At 56.7% G+C, this 18,774-nt stretch overlaps 1 protein-coding gene across 2 annotated transcripts; it reads right to left on the bottom strand.

The window, feature by feature from the left end:
• Positions 1-1,186: 1,186 nt before the first annotated feature.
• TFAP4 (transcription factor AP-4) lies at positions 1,187-12,924 on the bottom strand. 2 transcript variants are annotated; one of them, XM_058570163.1, is made up of 8 exons: positions 12,657-12,721; positions 7,763-7,848; positions 5,444-5,609; positions 5,228-5,326; positions 4,639-4,809; positions 3,821-3,961; positions 3,046-3,201; positions 1,187-2,187 (listed from the first exon to the last, which is right to left on the bottom strand). In XM_058570163.1, the coding sequence occupies exons 2-8, from the start codon at positions 7,804-7,806 to the stop codon at positions 1,993-1,995; spliced, it is 972 nt and encodes a 323-aa protein (XP_058426146.1). In that variant the 5' UTR covers positions 7,807-7,848; positions 12,657-12,721; the 3' UTR covers positions 1,187-1,992. The 2 variants fall into 2 exon arrangements, with proteins under 2 accessions (XP_058426146.1, XP_058426145.1); XM_058570162.1 differs by lacking the exon at positions 7,763-7,848 and having other exon boundaries at positions 12,657-12,924.
• Positions 12,925-18,774: the final 5,850 nt, after the last annotated feature.

Here is an 18,774-nt window from a genome sequence, read left to right as displayed (position 1 = left end):
AGGCCGCGTCCCACATGCAGCAACTAGAAGGATGTGCAACTATGACATACAACTGTCTACTGGGGCTTTGGGGGAAAAATAAATAAATAAATTATAAAAAAAAAAAAGAAAAACACACGCTCCTGCCTGCCTTTCAATTCGAGTTCGTGTCTGGAGGCATTCATCGTGGAGTGTGATGTGAATTGGCTGTTCTTCCATTCTGGCCTCTGGCCTCACGTACCTGTCACAGTGTGAGCATGAGGAAAAGCAGGCAGAGAGGGACATGTTGTAAATTGGTCTCTGGTCACGGAGGACTAAGGGATTTAAAGGACCACCCACATCCCCAATAAGATGCAACGCCCTTGTGCCATTATGGTTCCCAACCTTCAGAAGAGGAATCTGAGGCTCAAGGATCAAGTGGCTTGCCCAAGGTGGAACTGATGGCAGACCAACTCCAGGACCTGAGCTCTTAAACACCACACCATGAAGGAGTGCTCCCTTCCTTTTTTGTGTGTGTGTGAGGAAGATCAGCCCTGAGCTAACATCCACGCTAATCCTCCTCTTTCTGCTGAGGAAGACCGGCTCTGAGCTAACATCTATTGCCAATCCTCCTCTTTTTATTTTCCCCCAAAGCCCCAGTAGATAGTTGTATGTCATAGTTGCACATCCTTCTAGTTGCTATATGTGGGACGCTGCCTCCGCATAGCCGGAGAAGTGGTGCGTCGGTGCATGCCCGGGATCCGAATCCGGGCCACCAGTAGCAGAGCGCGCGCACTTAACCACTAAGCCACGGGCCGGCCCCTCCCTTCCCTCCTATAGATGAGGAGAGTGAGGTTCAAGGAGGTTCCACAAGCAGAGCAAGTGGCAAAGCCTAGGGATCAACCAGGACTCCTGAACATCCTATGTCCCTTCTCTAGGAGATAGGAACCTGTGGCCTGGTTGTACATTCTCTCCTTGCCTCTCACCAAGGAGGAGTTAAGAGCCACTCATCCCACCCCCAACACCATCTCCCGTCTTTGCAGAATACCCCGGAGTAATCCCAAGAAATGTGAGAACCCCGATTTCTCATTGCAACACCACACACAAGTTGGGGGACTCATGCTTGCCCACATCCAGGCCCCTCTACTGGGCCCAAATAGCACCCCCCCACCCCAGGAAGCCTTCCCCAGTTCCTCAGGACAGCACGCACCCAGGAAGAGACAGAATCTAAAAAACAAAGTACAAACTTTATTTTGTTTCTTTATAAAGGCACAGTGGCCTCTTGGTTTTTTTCCCCCCACTTTCTTAACAAAATATAATAGCTTCTCCTTGAACACAAAGACCTCAAAATTGTAAAACAAAAAACAAATCCAAAAAAAAAACCAACAACAAACAAAACGAGAGAGACAAAGACATTTTTGGGAGTTGAAGATGGGACACTGGAGGGAGAGGTGGGGGCTGGGTGGCGGTGGAGAGTGGCGAATCCTAGTGCTGAGACGGGTGGGGAGGGGAGAAGGGCAGCAGCAAATCCCAACCGAGAAGCAAAGTAGACCCCCCGGACCCCCAACCCAACCAGACCCCCACCCAGGTAAGTGCTTAAAGGAGAAAGAAGAAACCCAAAAAGAGGAGGGGGAGGGGAGTTAAAAACTGACGGTCATAGGACTGGCTCTGGGGAGGGCAGAAATACCTTGGGGTTTTGTTTGATTTCCCCTGTTCTTAAAAACATGTTTAAATGAAAAAATGCTTTTTGTCGGAGAGGGGCCAGGCACCCCAGCGTCAGCTCCCCCAGCCCGGGCGGAGGCCCAGCCCCAGGTGTCCCGGCGCTCCCACGCGCTCCTGCCACCCCAGCCTCCGGGACCTCGGGTTGGGTGGCATCACTCAAAGGTCGATTTACAGTATTGAAAAAGAGGTCATAAAAGAGACCCAAATGACGTCGTAATTTTGTAAAAATTCCTCAGTCGTGCGCCCGCGTTTCTCCCTGTTGCTGCCCTGGCCCCCTCCAGCCCCCAGACGGGAGAGGAGGGCTGAGGGTGGTCAGGGAAGCCCCCCGCTCCCCGCCGGCTCCTCCCGGCCCTGGTCCATGGCGTCGCTGTCCGAGGCCTCCGAGTCGGAGGCGGTGTCGGAGGCGTGCGCCTCGGGGCAGCTGCGGACCGGCTTCACGATGACCGCCCGCCGCTGCTCCTCCTCCTGCTCCTGCCTTTCCTGGGTGCCCTCGATGTGCTGGATCGCCTGGGGGCACAGGCTGCGCTGAGGAGGGCTGGGGCCACGCGGGAACCCACTGTCCTCCCCAACACACACAGACACCCCGGAAAGGTCCAGAAGTAAGCCTGGCAAAGCTCCGAGCCGCCGGCCAGAAGCAGGGGAAGCAAACTTTAGGAACCCCTCTGCTGAGCTGAAAAACCCCTTCCAGGAGATGACAGCGCAGGGCTGCGTGGAAGTCACAGGCGGCTTCCGTTTATTTCGATATTTCAAAGACGGCCTGTACCCTTATGTCTTTGTTTTTAACTTTATTATTCAGTTTGCTAGGTTTATGTGCCAAGTTCTGGGAGTTGATGGGCTTTTTTGGTTTGGTTATTTCTTTATTTGTGATGCCCTTGGGTCTCCCAAGGGGTCCCACCCAAGGCTGGGCACAGCAGTGACTTTGGGCTTGACCCATAAGGCGGATCATCTCGTTTCTTCCTCCTCTGTAGGAAGCTTAACTGTCACCCTCCCCACCACTGCCACCTCCACCCCCATCCCAGGTCCTGGGAGATGGAGGGGACAGCAAGTTCTGGATCAACCCAAGAGCTGGATGCAAGGACTCTGAAAGCAGAGGGCTCCAAGAGCAAAGAGCCCCCTCAGGGAACCCCACGTGGAGGGAAGGAACTGGGTGTTCTCTCTGCCCCTCCCCTTCTCCACATAGGCACCTCCCACCCTAGATACACAGAGGAAGACCCAGGGATGGAGACCCATCCGGCTTCCAGACCTTCTGCCCCCAGTGCTCAAGCCCTGTCTCAAACCCCTTTAGTCCTCCACTTTCTAATCTCCTCCAAATGGCCTGTTCCCAGAGGACGACCCCACGTGCTGCCCCCTCCCCAAGCCAGGTACCTGCACAATGGTGTCCAGATTTTGCCGCGACGTGGAGACAGAGTTGATGACCGAGGAGGGGCCCATGGTGACAACGTTGATGTGGTGGGAGGGAGGGGGCGGCGGCGCCGGCACAATCACCGTGGGGTGGTGGGTGGGGGCTGGAGTGGGCAGGAGCTGCGGGGCAGAGGCCCTCAGTCTTTCTCCAAACGTTGTGGGAGCTGCCACTTCCCTTCCGTCCATCCCAGAGGGCGTGGGCCAGCCCTCCCAAACCATCTCCCTCTGCACAATGCCTCTCGAGAGAGCCTCTGCCAACCACCCCAGCCCACTGACCTCCTTCGCTCACAGGGGGCAGGCCAGTGTGTGATCCCCCCCCACCTCTCTTATTTAAAGAAACAAAAAACAGGCAGCCTAGAGAGGGGCTTCCAGCCATCCAAGATCCTGCAGCCCCTTCACTCTCCAGCACCAAGCAAGCACTTCAACATCTAATAAATACAGTGGTGGTCAGGGGTTTAGACTCTGAATTTAGACAACCAGGGTTCAAATCACCGAGGATCTTGGGTAGCAAATTATTTAACCTTTCTGTGCCTCAATTTCCTCATCAGTAAACCAGTAATCACAGCTCAGGCCTCGAAAGGTTGCTATATAGGAAAGGATTCAATATAATAAAGTATGCAAGACACCTGGAAACCAGGAATGCCTGCATTAATACAATTTAGGCCCTGGGTCTGCCCTGCTGGACACCCAGAGCACCGACGCTGAGTCTGAGAGCCCCTCCTGGGCACCACCTGCTCACCTGGGTCCGCAGGTGCTGCTGTTCTCGCTCTAGCTTCTCCTGGTGCAGTAGCCGCACCTGCTCCTGCTGCTGCTGCAGCTGCACCTGCTGTGCGATCACCTTGAGCTTTTCCGGGTACATGTGGGCCTCCAGCGAGCGCACCTAGGGGTGGAGCAGCAGGTTCAGGGCAGGACCCAGACCACACCCTGGCGCCTCCTGCAGTGCAGGGCCTCAGGTTGGATGAGGTCCACCTCTCCATGCTCTATCCTTCACAAAGCAGGCCATTCACTCCTGCTGAAACCCTGTCATGAGCCGGCCACCCTCAGGGTAGACACCTGGGGTAGAGACCAAAGTCCGACCATAGCGCCAGGCCACCATGACTCATCTCCTCTCCTGCCCTGTCCTCCCTGACGAGGTGCTCACTCCAGCCCCCAGGCCTTTCTTTGCCCTTGCTGTTCCCTCTACCTGGAGCACTGTTCTCCCCTCTCTGCCTGATTAACGGTGAGACTCGACCTCCCAAGCTCGGCTCAAGTCACTTCCACGGAGAAGCCGTGGGGCAGCCCCTCCAGGACCAGCCTGAATCCCCCTCCTGATGCCCAGGGCTGGTGCATGGCCTTTGTCACAGCTGCATTTTTACAGTGTGACATCCTTTGACTAATCTCCCCCAACCCTATGCAGACAGAGACCCCTGCGGGCAGGGACCCATCTGGTTTGCTCCCCACTGGACCCCCCCACTCCTAGGCCTGGCACAGTTTTCAGGCACCCCTGTAAATTACTGCTCAACAGAAGTAGGGACGGGAGGCAAGGAAGAGAGCCAGCTGGAATCCCGCCTGCCTCACCTGCTCTTCCAGCATCATGCGCACTGAGCGCTCCTTGTCCAGCTGCTGCCGCAGCTCAATCATCTCCCGCCGCAGGTCTTCCGCCTTCTCATCCTCCCAGATGTCCGGCGAGCCAATGCCCTCATCCTTGTCTTCCGCCCGCCGCCGCTTAGGGGACGAGCCGCTCAGCTCCTAGGGACCCCAAGGGGTTGGTGAGTGTACCTTGACACCATCACCAATAACGGGGAAGAGGGGAGGCTCCATCGCAGCCCCCAAAGCTGTCAAACCCAGGTGCACCAGCAGTAGGGAGCCCCATTCTGCAAATCCAACAAATGGCCAAAGGCCAGAAACAGAGGCAGAAGGGACTTGTTTTCCAAAAGTCATCCAGTTCCTTCCAGAGCCCACGTCACTGCACTTGACAGATGGGTAAACTGAAGCCCAGGCAGGAAGGCACGTGCCTGAAGTGGGCAGGTCAGTGGGGAAGATGGGACCTGCAGGCACATCCGAGTCCCAGGCCAGTGGTTGGGCTGGGGATAAGCCCATGCCAGGGAGAGGGAGCCAGGAGGAGGGCAGGGTGCTGAGGGGACGGGAGGCCTCCACAGCATGCTACCTGGATAAAGCGCTTGAGCTGCGTGTTCTGCTGCAGGAGCCTGGTCTTCTCCTGCTCCAGGGAGAAGATGTACTCAGCTGTCTGCTGGAGAATGGCTGCCTGAGGGTGGGAGGGACAAGTCAGGGGCCCGGGCTGGCAGTGTCTGCCGAAGCTCACTTCCTTCTTCCCGCTTGAGCCCACCACCTCCCCCAGGAAGCCCTCCCAGCCCTCGCCCACCTTGCTGAGCTTCTCTCCATCTGTGTGGGGGATGAGGGTCTTGAGGGACTGGAAGCCCGCGTTGATGCTCTGCATGCGCCTCCGCTCGTTGCTGTTGGCGATCTCCCGCCGAATCCGCCGCTCCTGGTCCCTCTGAGTCTCAGGGGTCAGTGGAATGTTGGCAAGGCTGTAGGGGAGGACAGGGACACGCTCAGGCTAGGCACCCTCTGTGCCCTGCCCCCAATGGGCCCATATTTACAGTTCATCTCTAGAGGGCCCTGAGTGTAATTTGCATCCCTCCCACTGCAAAAGATACCAAATCTGTCTGATACCAGCAGATCAGGAGGTGATGGAGTAGCCTGCTCAGGGATGCCTATGTGTCAAAATAAGCGTGCAGACCCCAGGTCCTGGGCCCAGTGTCAGGCCAGCAGTTCTAGGTGGGGCCCAGACACCTGCATGGCTAACCAGAATCCCTGTGATTCTGATGCAGGTGGCCCCAGATGATAATTAGAGACACCTGCTCCTGGGACGCCTCTGAGCTCCTTGCTATGCACCTGGACCCCTCCTTCAGTGTCACAGGCTTGAGGACCAAGGAAGATGTCCCTCCTCCCTTCCCATCCCCAGCCACATCTCCAGCCACCAACTCCTACGCAAACCCCAGTCCAGCCCCAGGCACCCTGTGCTAAGATTTCAAAGACAAGACAGGTACCATTCACTCCTGGAAGGGGACACCAGGCCAACCACCCCTGGGGACAGTTCTCCCTCAAGCCCACCCACTCCAAGAGGCAGGCCCACCCTGTGCCAGGGAAGTGAGGCTCCCAACATACAGTGGGCAATGTTATTGCATATTATGTGATTGCATCTTGCAGGAGCGGCAGCCCGTGGGGTGAGAGAGAAGGCAGCCAGCGGAAGGGGGCGAGGCCGAGGGCCAAGAGGCGTTGGCGGGAGGCAGAGACAGCAGCAGGGCCTGTGGGCCCAACGCCACTGCTCCCAAGGGGTGGGCCTGTGTGTGGCCTGGAGGAGGCATGCCCCCCTTCCCAGCCCTCTCGTGCAACTGCCCCCGCCCCTGGCCTGATGGCTTCCAGATGCTGGGCTCCCAGAAGAGGCCACCAGCCCCACCCAAAGCCACAGCCCTGGCTTCTTTCTGAGGGGCCCTCCTGGGGTGACCTGGGTGGGGAATGGGGAAAGGACTCTGGGCAGCCTTGTTCCATTGATGGGGGAGCCTGGGCTCAAGGAGGTGCCCACGCCTCCATGCCCATCCCCAGGCAGAAAGGAGTTTGCTCACAAACCCAGGAGAGAACACATCTGCAACAGCTGAAGACAGTCCTGCCCCACCCCTGCCCCGGCCGGCCCCCTCTGTCCCACCTCAGCTTACTGCGGGACCCCCGGACTCGTCCTTGCCCTTCCTGTGCCTCGGCCTCCTCTCCCGACAGAGGGTGGTCAGCTGGGGGTGGGCTGGGAGCAGGCCCCACATCAGCCACTGCTGGGGGTCCACAGACAGGCCCTCTCCTCTACATCCCCCCCAGGGCCTCCCTGGTCCCTTACCCCAGGGTGCAGGTCCTTCACAGGGCCTTGGAATGCCAGCGCTGGAAAGGGGGCACACAACCCCCACTTTACAGATGGGACTTAGGGCTCAGAGCGGGAAGGACATGGTTTTAGACAGCCAGGCATCTGCTACCCCCACTTCTGGGCCAGGGGCACCTCACTTCTCCTAGTTTCCCTGCCCTACAGTGGGGGTGACAGGGGTGGCTGGACCGAGAAAAGGAGAAGATGAGGGTCAGGGACCTGATATGCAGCCGCTTGCCTGCCCTTTGGGGAGATTAGAATGGAGCGCAGGCTCCTGGGCCTGGCAGCGCCCTCCAGACCTCTGCGGTGGGTGGATTAAAGAGAGATGGGGAGAGATGTCCACAGGAAGCCCAGCCACCCGTGCCTGACATCTGACTGGGAGCATCCCCGTCCCCCTCAGGAGAGATTCTGGGATTCACCCAGTCCCTGGGTCCCTCCTTGTGATAACCAAAGGCCAGAGCTGACCAGAGTGGTGAGGGGTCAAAAAGGAGCCCCATTCCCACCCTTGGGCCACCCTGAGTGTGGGCCCTCCCAGAAGGCCCACCTGGAGGGCCTAGCAACAGAGTAATAAATACAAAAATAGTCTTGAGTTCTATTAAGAATGTGTTCAGGACCTCTTTGCTGGGATTATCCCAGTGAATTGTCACAGTCTTCCTCTGGGTTATATGGCCTCAGGATTCCCGTGGGATGAGGACACAGAGGCTTGGGAAGGGAACAGGTACAGCAACTGGTAGGGCTGGGACTTGAACTCTGACCCCAGAGCCCTGCGCTTACCCCGAGAGGTCTCGGGCCACAGAGCAGAGTGGGCTCTGCATCATCCCACAGAGCCGGACGCCCCAACAGACAGGTGACAGTTACCCCTGCAGGAAGGACCAAGCACATGTATGCATTGCCATCGTGTTAGCTCTTATTATCATTTACAGAACGCTTTGACATTTCTCCCTGTTTGAAACCCAGCCTGGTGGCTGTGTGACAATGAGGACTCCAGGGTCCTGGGAGGGGAAGTGACATGCCGAAGGTCAGGCAGCCAGACCAGGTCGCAGCAGGCGCCTGCAGACGCCAAAACTCAAGCTCTCCTCCCCCTGCTGATGGCGCCCTCTGCTGACAGCTTACACACACCACCCACTGCTTACCAGAGCCTTGTGTGTGCCCCTCCTCGCCAACGATGGGACGAAGCCCAGACCTAAGTGACTTGTCCAATGTCACACCATGACAGGCGGGCAGAGCAGGGTGCAACTGCAAGGCACCTTCTGCACTTCCCAGCCCCTACTTCCTCCCAGCCAAGTCCCACCAACTCCCTCAGCCCAAGCCAGGGCTCAGGGCACACCTGCCACCCAGCCAGGTGGCTTTCCTGCCCATGAAACCTCAGCCCTAGGGAGCTGACCTTCAGCCCCTCACTTCTCCCAAGGATGCCCACGAGCTGGGGAGACGAAAGGAGACCATAGGACTCCAGGCCTGAAAGCCCTAGCCCTGAAGTTTCTAGAAGGAAGGGTCCGGCGCCCAGGTGGGGAGCAGGGGCCTGCTCATCCTGGCTCTCTCAAATGTTCCATCCTGTCTCCTTCACCACCAAGTCCATCAACCCAGCTTCCTGGTTCAGCAACAAGCTGCTGGCTAACCCAATGAAGACTTAAGTCCCAGAAAACAGACTTCACCCCAATGTACAGTTCCTCATGGAGACTTGGGCTGCCACCAAGACCTTCAACTATAAATCACTTAAATAGCCCTGGAAGTACCAGCTGACAGTTTCTTTAATAGAATGCAGACTAACCAGGGGTTCTGATTGGTGGAACGTTGCCTAACCAGGGATTCTCATTGGTGGAATCGTGGCTAACCAGAGGTTCTGATTGGTGGAATCATGGACAACCAGGGGTTCCTATAAAGGGCGGCTAATTAGAATTTCCAGCTGATACTGTACTTGATAAAGTGGATTTTCCTGCAAATGCCTGAAAGTTTCTTACATTTCTTTCTGAGTTTTGCAGAAATAAACATGATTTACAGTAATTGTAAGGTCCTCCACCCCCTCCACATCAACTTCAGACCCCTCAGGGGAGCAGTGAAGGTGGCCAGGGCCACTGACACAAGTGTCTCTTGCATCTCTCCCTCCCTGACTGCCCTCCAACAGCCCGTCTCCTGGGGCTGGGCAGCCACTGGCCAATGAACAGTTTGGGTATCAGCCATGGGTGCCAAGACCACAGCTGCCAGCTCACTACCAGAGTACCCCCAGATAACTCCCTAGGAATAACTCGGGCATCCCAAGCAGGGCTCAGGAGCAGGGTGCATGCTCTTCAAGTCTAGATCCTGACCTGTACCTGTCCTCCCACCCAGGCCAAGGGCCCTGGGTATCCTCTGTCCCAATATCCCCCTGCCCAGCTCCTGCCTCAAATTAGCCAGTGAGAAGTCTCATTTCACACTGTCCTGAAGTCACTCACACCCTGGCCATTCAACATTACACAGTCAGAGGTAGGAGAGCCCACACGGGATTTCTCCCATACCCCAAAAGGAGTACAGGAGGGAAGACGACCCTCACCAAGATGCCCAAGGTGCTCTCTTTCTCTCTGCAGCAGGTACTGAAGCAGCCTGGGGCCCTCACCCCTCCACACTCCAGCCTGCCACCCTGCCCTCAGTCCCAGAACACACCATGTCCAGGCTATTCCCATCAACAACACTCCCTCCCCACGGCTTCTCCCGCCCCTCAGAGGAGCCCTGCACTGGGTTCAAGTGCAAACTCCAGCCCTGCATATTAGCTGTGGAACTCCAAGCTTAGCCACTTCATCTCTTGAAGCCACAGTTTCCCCATCTGTAAAAGGGGGAATACTGCCTAGTGGTGGTGAAGTTTAAAAGAGATGGAGGAGAAAAAAAGAGAGAGAGAGAGACTGAGGAAAACAGGAAGCCTTGTTTTTCCAGAGTTTGTACCCAGGAATCCAGGAAAACCCAGGAATCTCAGAGGGCTGACAAGACCCTTTAGCACCATAAGACTTTCAGCTCTTAGGACAGAGGCCAGTTCTGGTTCATTGTGGTATCTTCGATCCCAGCACAAAGTAGGTGCCTCATAAATCCGGGATCAGGGACCCAACACCCCCTCCAAAGCTCCTAAGTGTTCGCTAACTCCTTCTGAGGGAGCTGCTCTCTTTCCCCCCACCACAGGCAGTAGGTAAACTCTTTAAGACCACCATGCTCCTGCTTCTACAAGTTTGAGTGCCATTTTAACAGCTACCAGGCACTTTCCATACACACAGCCACACTTCACAGGTGCTCCATTTGACAGAGGTGAGAGCAGTTAGGTGACATAGCTTGTGCGGGTGCTATTCTGCAGTGGGTGGGCGTGGGGGGGTACACAACTGTGGCCACTGTAGAGTACAGCCCCCTCTGGTAGGTCTGGGAGATGGAGGGGAGAGGCAAGGAGCCCTGCTAGACGCTGAGGGATGGAACAAAGTCAGCCAGCCTGAGAAATGAGTCCAGCCAGCCAGAAGGTCTCTCCCAACCTACACACTCCATCCTCAACAGGTCTCCCACCTCCCCCACAGCCCCTGCTGAGAATGAACAAATCCAGAGACCCCAACTCAGTACCCAGTGCATAGGCTGACAAGTGTCTTGCAGCCGGGCAGGCTGAGCACATCTTCATGCCCAACCCTGGAGTGTTTAGCCCCTGGGGGACAGCAGGACTCCTCTGAAGGGGAGCTTGGGCCAGAGGCAGAGTGAAGGCAGAGTCCTAGGAGCCCAGAGAGGACTCAGCCAAGGCCCAGGCCTGGGGGCCACACGGCCCCAGGGTGCCAAGCCTGCCCAGGATCAGGCCTGGAATGTTCTTTCCAGCATCTGGAACGGCTCAACCCACCTCCCCACTGCCCAGCCCACCTCTGAGCAACCAGCAGCTCCAGGTAAGAGCAGAGGCTCAGCGTTCAAGGGCCAGCCCCACTACTTGCTGTAGCTGGTCTCTTCCCAAGACTGTGTCCTCCTCCCACACAGGAATCACAAAGCCACTTAACTCAGAGGAAGATCGTTACCATTCAGTGAGAAAAATCTAGCAAAACGAGTCCCTAGAACATATTAAGAGCTCCATATTTTTTTTAACCTATTACAGCTAGGGCCTCCAGGTGGACCTTCTGGAAGGGCTAGCACTCAGGGCAGCCCTGCTGGGTGCTGACCACCCTGGCCCATCCCCCCTGAACTGGAGAGTCGTTAAGGTGGGAGTTCTAGGGCGGGTGTGTGTGTGTACAGCAACCTTCCCCAAACCTGGTTTCTGCAGCCCCTAGTGTCCACCAGCCTGGGCCACACCGCCCAGGGCTCCTCCTCCCTTAATTGCCGCCCTGCCTGCCCGCCCTGCCCGCCCGGGGCAGCGGAGCACGTGGCCCCAGCCCTGGGGAGCCATTTCGCTTCTAGAGCAGCGCGGCAGAAAAGGGGCCGCAGGTCCCAAACTTGGGCACGCAGAAGAACCCCCCATTCAGCACCGCCATCCGCGGACTGTGTTCAATATGCAGATGCCCAGGCCCTTCTCCGAGCGATCGGAGTTGCCAGCATGTGCATTTTAACAAGCGCACGCGGTGATTTGGGTGCAGGGGGCGCGAACTCGTCACCCTTTGGCAAACAGTGGATCTGGAGCAACCCGGGCCAAACTTAGAAATTGGCTCCTGGGGAGGGCTGCGGACCTTGGACCACCCACCCACCCGGCTAGGAGACCGGAGGCTTTCCGTTTATGGCTGGGGGGAGGGGCGTGGAATGAGAAAGTTTTCAGCGGAGACCCACGTGCGACGGATAGCGGCCTCATGAAGCTAGGGGCGGCCTCTGGCGCCCCCTCCCCAAAAAGCCCCCCAACCCGGCCTGCCTCGCCCATCCGGCTCGCAGGGGCCGAGCTTTGTGCCGGGAAAGCGTGGCCCGGGCGCGCCTACAACTCCCACAATGCCGCACCGGTGGGGCGCGCAGAACTACAGCTCCCGCGAGGCGGCGCGCCGAGGTCCGCCTACTCCAAGAGGGCTGCAGAGTCACGTCCAGGCCTCGCTAGTAAACAGCGCCCGGGCGCGGGCAGCTAGCGAGCGACCCGCGGCCAACGTGCCCGGATCCGCGGCGCCCCCGGCCGGCCGCGCCGGCCCCTCGGGTCCCGCCCACCCCCCGCATCCCCACGCGAGCACGCCGTCCGACCCCGCTGCAGCCCCGCCGCCTGCAAACACGCACACCACCCGGCTCCCCGCCCCCCCCGAGCACGGAGCCGCGGCGTGGCTGCATTGTAGCCAACCGCGCCCCGGCCCCACGCGCGCCTCGGGCCCCCCAGGCCCCCTTGGAGGGGAGAGCCCAGAGAGAGCGAGGAAGGAGGGAGAGGAAGGAAGCCGCCGCAGGAGGGGGGAGGAGGAAGCGCGGGGGGGAAAGCCACCAGCACCAAGCATGGCCGGGACTGCTGCAGAACCACGTGGGTCTGTTTGCAATTTACAAACGTCGCGACTCGCCCGCCTGCAGCGGACAAAAGTGACCAGGGACGCTCGGGGCCCCCACGTTCCGTGGGAGGAGGGTCCCCGGGTGGCGGGAGCCCGGAGAGCAGGGCTGCAGCCGCCCCGGCGGCTAAGAAAGGCGAGCGGGGTCGGCAGCGCGGGCCATGCGTGCGCACACGCGCGCCCGCCCGGGCGGGCTGGCCGGGGGCTGCAATCGTGGAAAGGGGTTGGGGGGGAGGAGGAGTACACACCTACAGAGCCCTCCTATCACTTCTTTCTCTGTTTTCCTGAAATGTTGCAAAGAGGGCACCTTCTGAGTGGGCACCATAAAATACTCCATAGCGATCGGCCCCCCTCCTCCGCACGAGCCGGGTCCCGCGGTCCGCCGGAGAATGCAAGATGGAAATCCGAATCAAAGGGCAGCGGCGGACGGAGGTGCAGAATCGGCCGGTCCCAGATGCTGGCGGCGGCGGCGGCGAGGGGAGGGAGGCGGGCGGGAGGGGCGGGAGGGAGGTCTCTCCGGCCTGCCTCCCCGGGCGTGTGTATGTGTGTGTGTGTTTGCAGCTGATCAGATGTCTGTTTCAAGGCGGGAAACAGCTGGTGAAAACTCAGCACTCCCCCGGCCTCCTTCCGCGGAGTAAGGAATTGCATGTAAACAAAGGACTATTTGCAGCGCCCCCCGGGCGGCTCGAGGCCGGGGCGTGAGGGGCGCGGGCCTCCGGGGGCCGGTGGCGGCCGGGGTCTGCGGGCCTCCCCCCGGGCGCTAGAAGCCGGGGGCTGCGGGCCGGCTGGGGGGGCGCGGCGTGAATGGAGCGAGCTGCGGCCGAGCTACATGCGCCACTATGGGTGATGAGGTCCATCAGCTGACAGGTTGGCAAGCGTTGCAAAAAAAAAAAAAAAAAAAAAAAAGGCCAGCCACCGAGAGGGAGCCCAACCCGTGCGCCCGGGGTCCGGTGGGGACTGCCCGGTGCAGGGTCTGCGCGCTCGGCGGCCCGCGGGGGCGGGATCCGCGCAGCTGGGCCCGGCGTGCGGCGCCGGTGGCGGCAAAGGCGGCCTGGGGTGCCGCTCGGGGCTTTTTCTTTTTCACGATTGCAACTGCTCGGAGAGGAGCCGCTCTGGCGCGCTCCCTCCGAGCCCAGGGCCCCCTGGAAACTTGCGTCAGAGCCACCGCTTCCCACATGTAACTTGGGGCCGACATCGGAGGCCATCCAGTCTCCTCCCTCCCGCCCTCCCTGCCCAGCTGACCGCCACTGGCCGCCCAGCCCGGGCTCCGGAGCCTGGGAATCCCAGAACTGGAGAGGGGAGGGCAAAGGGGGGCGCGCTGGGCACCTCGGATCCTGGGGCTGCCCTAGGAAGAAGGGGCCCTGGCGCGGAGGGAACGGTGGAGGCAGGCCAGGACGGCAGCGGCCCCAGGGGCAGGCTGCCAGCGCGGCCGGGAGGTCTGGTGGCTGCTGCCGGTCCCCTCCTGTGCTCCCCACCACTTTCCCCGTCCGCGGGGAGGCTGGACGGCGGGAGGCCTGCCCCACTGTGGCCTGGGCAGGCAGAAGGCTGCAGCTTCTCATTCATGGCGAAGCCAGTGCTGGACTTGCTCCTCCGCCAGGGTGCGCTCTACCCTAGGGGTGATGGCGTGGGGCGCGGGAGGGAGGGAGGTACGCGGTGGCGGCAAGCTTCCGTTGTCCCCTCCCCTGGCTCCTGGAGGGTTGGCCCCTGGCTCAGGAAGACCACGTCTGCCTTGGAATGTCCTCCTTTCTGCCCACCGCTTTTCCCAATACCATCCGCCTTCGAGGTTCCGCCCAAATAGAGCCTCCTAATTGAAATACTAATAACAAGGATTACTGCTATTATTAGGAAATCTTGTTGTTAGATATTGCGAGCACCTTGTAGATGCCAAGTAATTTTGCATGCATGTTTTCCAATCCTTAAAGCAATCTGTTGGGCAGTTTCCCTAAGTACAGATCCCTTAACATCACAGTCCCTGGAAGGCTTCGCTGTGGGGACAGGGAATGTACTCAGGAAAGGGTGACATCTGGGGGACAACATATGATAGAGGGCCACATAACTATACACACTGACCAATGTCTACAGTTCCTGAAGGAATATTTGAATGAGAGCTGGGAGAATGAATGCTCTTTCTTCTGCTGCCTTGACAGAGCCTGGTTGCCTATGAGCACGCTGTCACTCAGACTGGCCTCGCCACAATCGCCATGTCATCGAAAGCCCTCGGCTGTCTCAGATGCACAAACCCAACCCCCCCTGCGCTGGCTCAGCCAGCTCCTGTCCCACCAAGGCCTGAAATACCATCACTGCCCCCACTCCCTGCTCTCTCCCATCACTTACCCCTCTTTACTGCAGAAGCACAAGAAGTCCCCAAACTCCAGGCTGTCCCTTATTCCCAAGAGGCTCTGTATGTCCCTTAGTCTGACCCCTTCTCTCTCCCCTTCCCAACTCCTAAACTCAGTCCACTGTGCGCTCTGGAGCCCTCAGGGTATTCAGCACAATCACTTAGATCCTCAACCTCTGACTGGCCCCATCAGCTGCTTGCGCCAAATTAGGGGTCAGCAAACCTTTTCTGTAAAGGGCATGTAAAAGTTATTTGTATTAGTTTCCTATTGCTACTGTAACAAGTTACCACAAACTTAGTGGCTTAAAACAACACATATGTGTTCTCTGGAGGTCAGAAGTCCAAAATTTGGGTAGAATCAAGGTGTCAGCAAGGCTAGTTCCTTCTGGAGGCTCTAGAGAAAAATCCATTTCCCTGCCTTTTCCAACTTCTAGAGGCCGCCCACATTCCTTGGCTCATGGCCCCTTCCTCCATCTTCAAAGTGTATCACTCCAACTTCTGCTTCTGTCATCACATCTCCTTCTCAGAGCTTCCTGTCTCCCTTTTTTTAAATTTTTTTTGTGAGAAAAATTAGCCCTGAGCTAACGTCCATTGCCAATCGTCCTCTTTTTGCTGAGGAAGACTGGCCCTGGGCTAACATCCGTGCCCATCTTCCTCTACTTTACATGGGACGCCGCCACAACATGGCTTGGCAAGTGGTGCGTCGGTCCGTGCCTGGGATCGGAACCTGTGAACCCCGGACCGCCTTAGCGGAGCATGCGAACTTAACCGCTACGCCACTGGGCCGGCCCCCTCCTGTCTCCCTTTTATGATGACCTTGGGCCTACCCAGATAATCCAGAATAATCTCCCCATCTCAAGATCCTTAACTTACTCATATCTTCAAACCCCCTTTTGCCGTGTAAGGAAATTTATTCACAGGTACCAGGAATTAGGACGTGAACATCTTGGGGTGCCTTTATTTTGTGTCCCACACCATTCTTAGTTTGTGGGCCATACAAAACCAGACAGAGGTTACAATATGCCTCAGCAATTCCACTCCTAGGTATACATCCAAAAGAATGAAAACAGTGATTCAGACAGATCATTGTACCCCAGCGTTCACAGCAGCATTATTCACGCAGCCAAAAGGTACAGACAACCCAGTGTCCATCAACTGATGAACGGATAAACAAGATATGGCCCATCCACACAATGGAATACTATTCAGCTTTAAAAAGGAATGGGGATCTGCTACATACTACAACATGGAGGAACCTTGAAAACATTATGCCCAGTGAGAGAAACCTGACAGAAAAGGTCACATATTCTATGATTCCACTTGTATGAAATATCTAAAATAGGCAAATTCATAAAGACAGAAAGTAGATTAGAGGTTACCAGGTGCTGGCGGGATGGGTGACTGGCGAGTTATTGCTTATTGGGTATGAAGTTTCTGTTTAGGGTAATAGAAAATGTTGGAAATAGACAGTGGTGATTGTTGCACAACGTTGTCTGTAATTAACGTCACTGAATTGTATATATTCACTGAATTACATTGTATGTAATTGTAACTTCAAAATGGTTACAATGGCAAATTTTATGTTACATATATTTTTGTCATTAGTGCCTTCGAGTCAATTCCGACTCCTAGCGACCCTGTGTACAGCAGAGCAGAACCCTGCCCAGTCTTTCTGTGCTATCCTCTCACCTTCTGGCACTATATCAGACAATGCTCTGCTGCTATTTAGGGTTTTCGTGGCCAATTTTGTCAGAAGTGGGTGGCCAGGTCCTTCTTCCTAGTCTGTCTTAGTCTGGAAGCTCCACTGAAACCTGTCCACCATGGGTGACCCTGCTGGTATGTGACATACTGGTGGCATAGCTTTCATCATCACAGCAACAGGCAGCCACCACAGTATGACAACTGACAGATGGGTGGTGTGGTTCCCTGACCAGGAAACAAACGTGGGCTATGGTGGTGAGAGAGCTGAATCTTAACCACTTAGACCACCAGCGCTGGCTTATATATATTTTACCACAATAAGAGAAATTAATAAACAATAACAAAAATGATCAATGGGCCTGACCCCATCCATCCTACCCAGGTCTTTCCCCTTTATCTTCTCACTTCCCTCCTTATCCAGTTTAGAATTCACAACCCATCAATATAATCATCTTGCATACACTCTTCCTTGCAAGTCTAACCTTGCCTGCTCTGCCCCTAACCCCCAGAGCTGAACAGGGCTGGAAAAAGGAAATCCCACAGCCTTGCTGACTGATCTTATCTTGAACTGCCAGAGCAAGATCCCCATATGGGTCCTTGGTGGGTCCTTGAACGAACGGGCTGGCGATCCCTTCTTACTTCCTGGTCCATTCTCTCTCTCACCTCCTCCTCTCTCCTCAAGATCCCCATCTTGGGGCCCGCCCCATGGCTTAGCGGTTAAGTGCGCGCACTCCGCTACTGGCGGCCCGGGGTTCGGATCCCGGGCGCCCACCGATGCACCGATGCACTGCTTCTCCGGCCATGCTGAGGCCGCGTCCCATGTACAGCAACTAGAAGGATGTGCAACTATGACATTCAACTATCTACTGGGGCTTTGGGGAGAAAAAGGGAAAAAAAGGTGGAGGATGGGCAATAGATGTTAGCTCAGGGCCGGTCTTCCTCAGCAAAAAAAGGAGGATTGGCATGGATGTTAGCTCAGGGCTGATCTTCCTCACAAAAAAAAAAAAAAAGATTAAAAAAGAAAGACCCCCATCTCCTCCTCCCCCTCCTCACTTTCAGCTCATGACCTCACGTCCTGTTTCTCAGAAAATGGAAGTAATTCGAAGAGAAATCCCACACGTTCCTATCACTACCTCTGCCTCCCTACCTGTCCCTGAATCTGGATGAAGGTCCGTGCTCCATCCCTGTGTGGAGAACCTTCCATGGGTATTATTCAAAGCTGTCTCTCCAGCAGCTGTCCCCTCTCCTGCACGTTACTATGTGCCCTTTATGGGAGGTTCCCACCACCAAGAACAAGCTCTCCTTATTCCCAGTTAGAAAACAACAGAAACCCCACAAGCCAACACCCCCCTTCCAGCCACCACTCTCCCTGCTCTCCTTTAGGGCAAAACTCGCTGAGGTGGGTGTTGATGCTCACTCCCCGCTTCCCTCCTGCTCATCCACCCACCCCAGACTCCATGAAAACTGCTCTCACTAGAGTCGCTGGTGACCTCCAATGAGCTCTGGTTTCTGTCTTCACCAAAGCTGACCTTGAAATCCTTTTTTGCTTGGCATCTGGGACACCTGCCGGGCCACACTCCTTGGACCTCATCTCTGTCTACACACGCTCCCTGCTCTTCAGACAAGAGTTCCAGAAAGGACTAGAAGTCGTGCAGTGTGGTTCAGAATCCAGGCTCTGCCTGAATCCCAGCTTCACGGTGACCCCAGGCGAGTTCCTCAACCTGACTCAGCTTCCTCGTCTATAAAATAGAGGCCATACAGCGCCTAGCTTGCAGGCTGTTGTGAGAAATTGGTGACACACCTGGCATGATGCAGCATCAGTAAATGGTAGTTGCTATTGTCACTGTTACTGGGCTGCCATGGGCGGCTGTGGCCAGAGATGTCTGAGCCAGCCCAGGGTCTGGTGCTGTGCAGGGGAGGGACAGAGGAGGAGCCCCAGCTGCAAGAGAACAGGCATGTTGTAAGGTTCTTTGCATTAACCGGGGCAGCACTCACCTGCTTTACAGGAGAAACGCCTCACGTAGGATCAGGTGGTGTGAAAATTAGCCCACAGACCGCTTGCCCTTTAAAAAGGGAGTTTGTGTAAAGAGTGTAATCAGGGCCTGCCCCGTGGCTTAGCGGTTGAGTGCGCGCGCTCTGCTGCTGGCGGCCCGGGTTCGGATCCCGGGCGAGCACCAACACACCGCTTCTCCGGCCATGCTGAGGCCGCGTCCCACATACAGCAACTAGAATGGATGTGCAACTACGACATACAACTATCTACCGGGGCTTTGGGGGAAAAATAAATAAATAAAATCTTTAAAAAAAAAAAAAAGTGTAATCAAATA

Source organism: Diceros bicornis, chromosome 26 (assembly GCF_020826845.1).
Source record: "Diceros bicornis minor isolate mBicDic1 chromosome 26, mDicBic1.mat.cur, whole genome shotgun sequence".
NCBI classification, from domain to species: Eukaryota; Metazoa; Chordata; class Mammalia; order Perissodactyla; family Rhinocerotidae; genus Diceros; species Diceros bicornis.
Note: the sequence above shows the minus strand (reverse complement) of the source record. Positions and strands in the feature narration are given on the sequence as shown.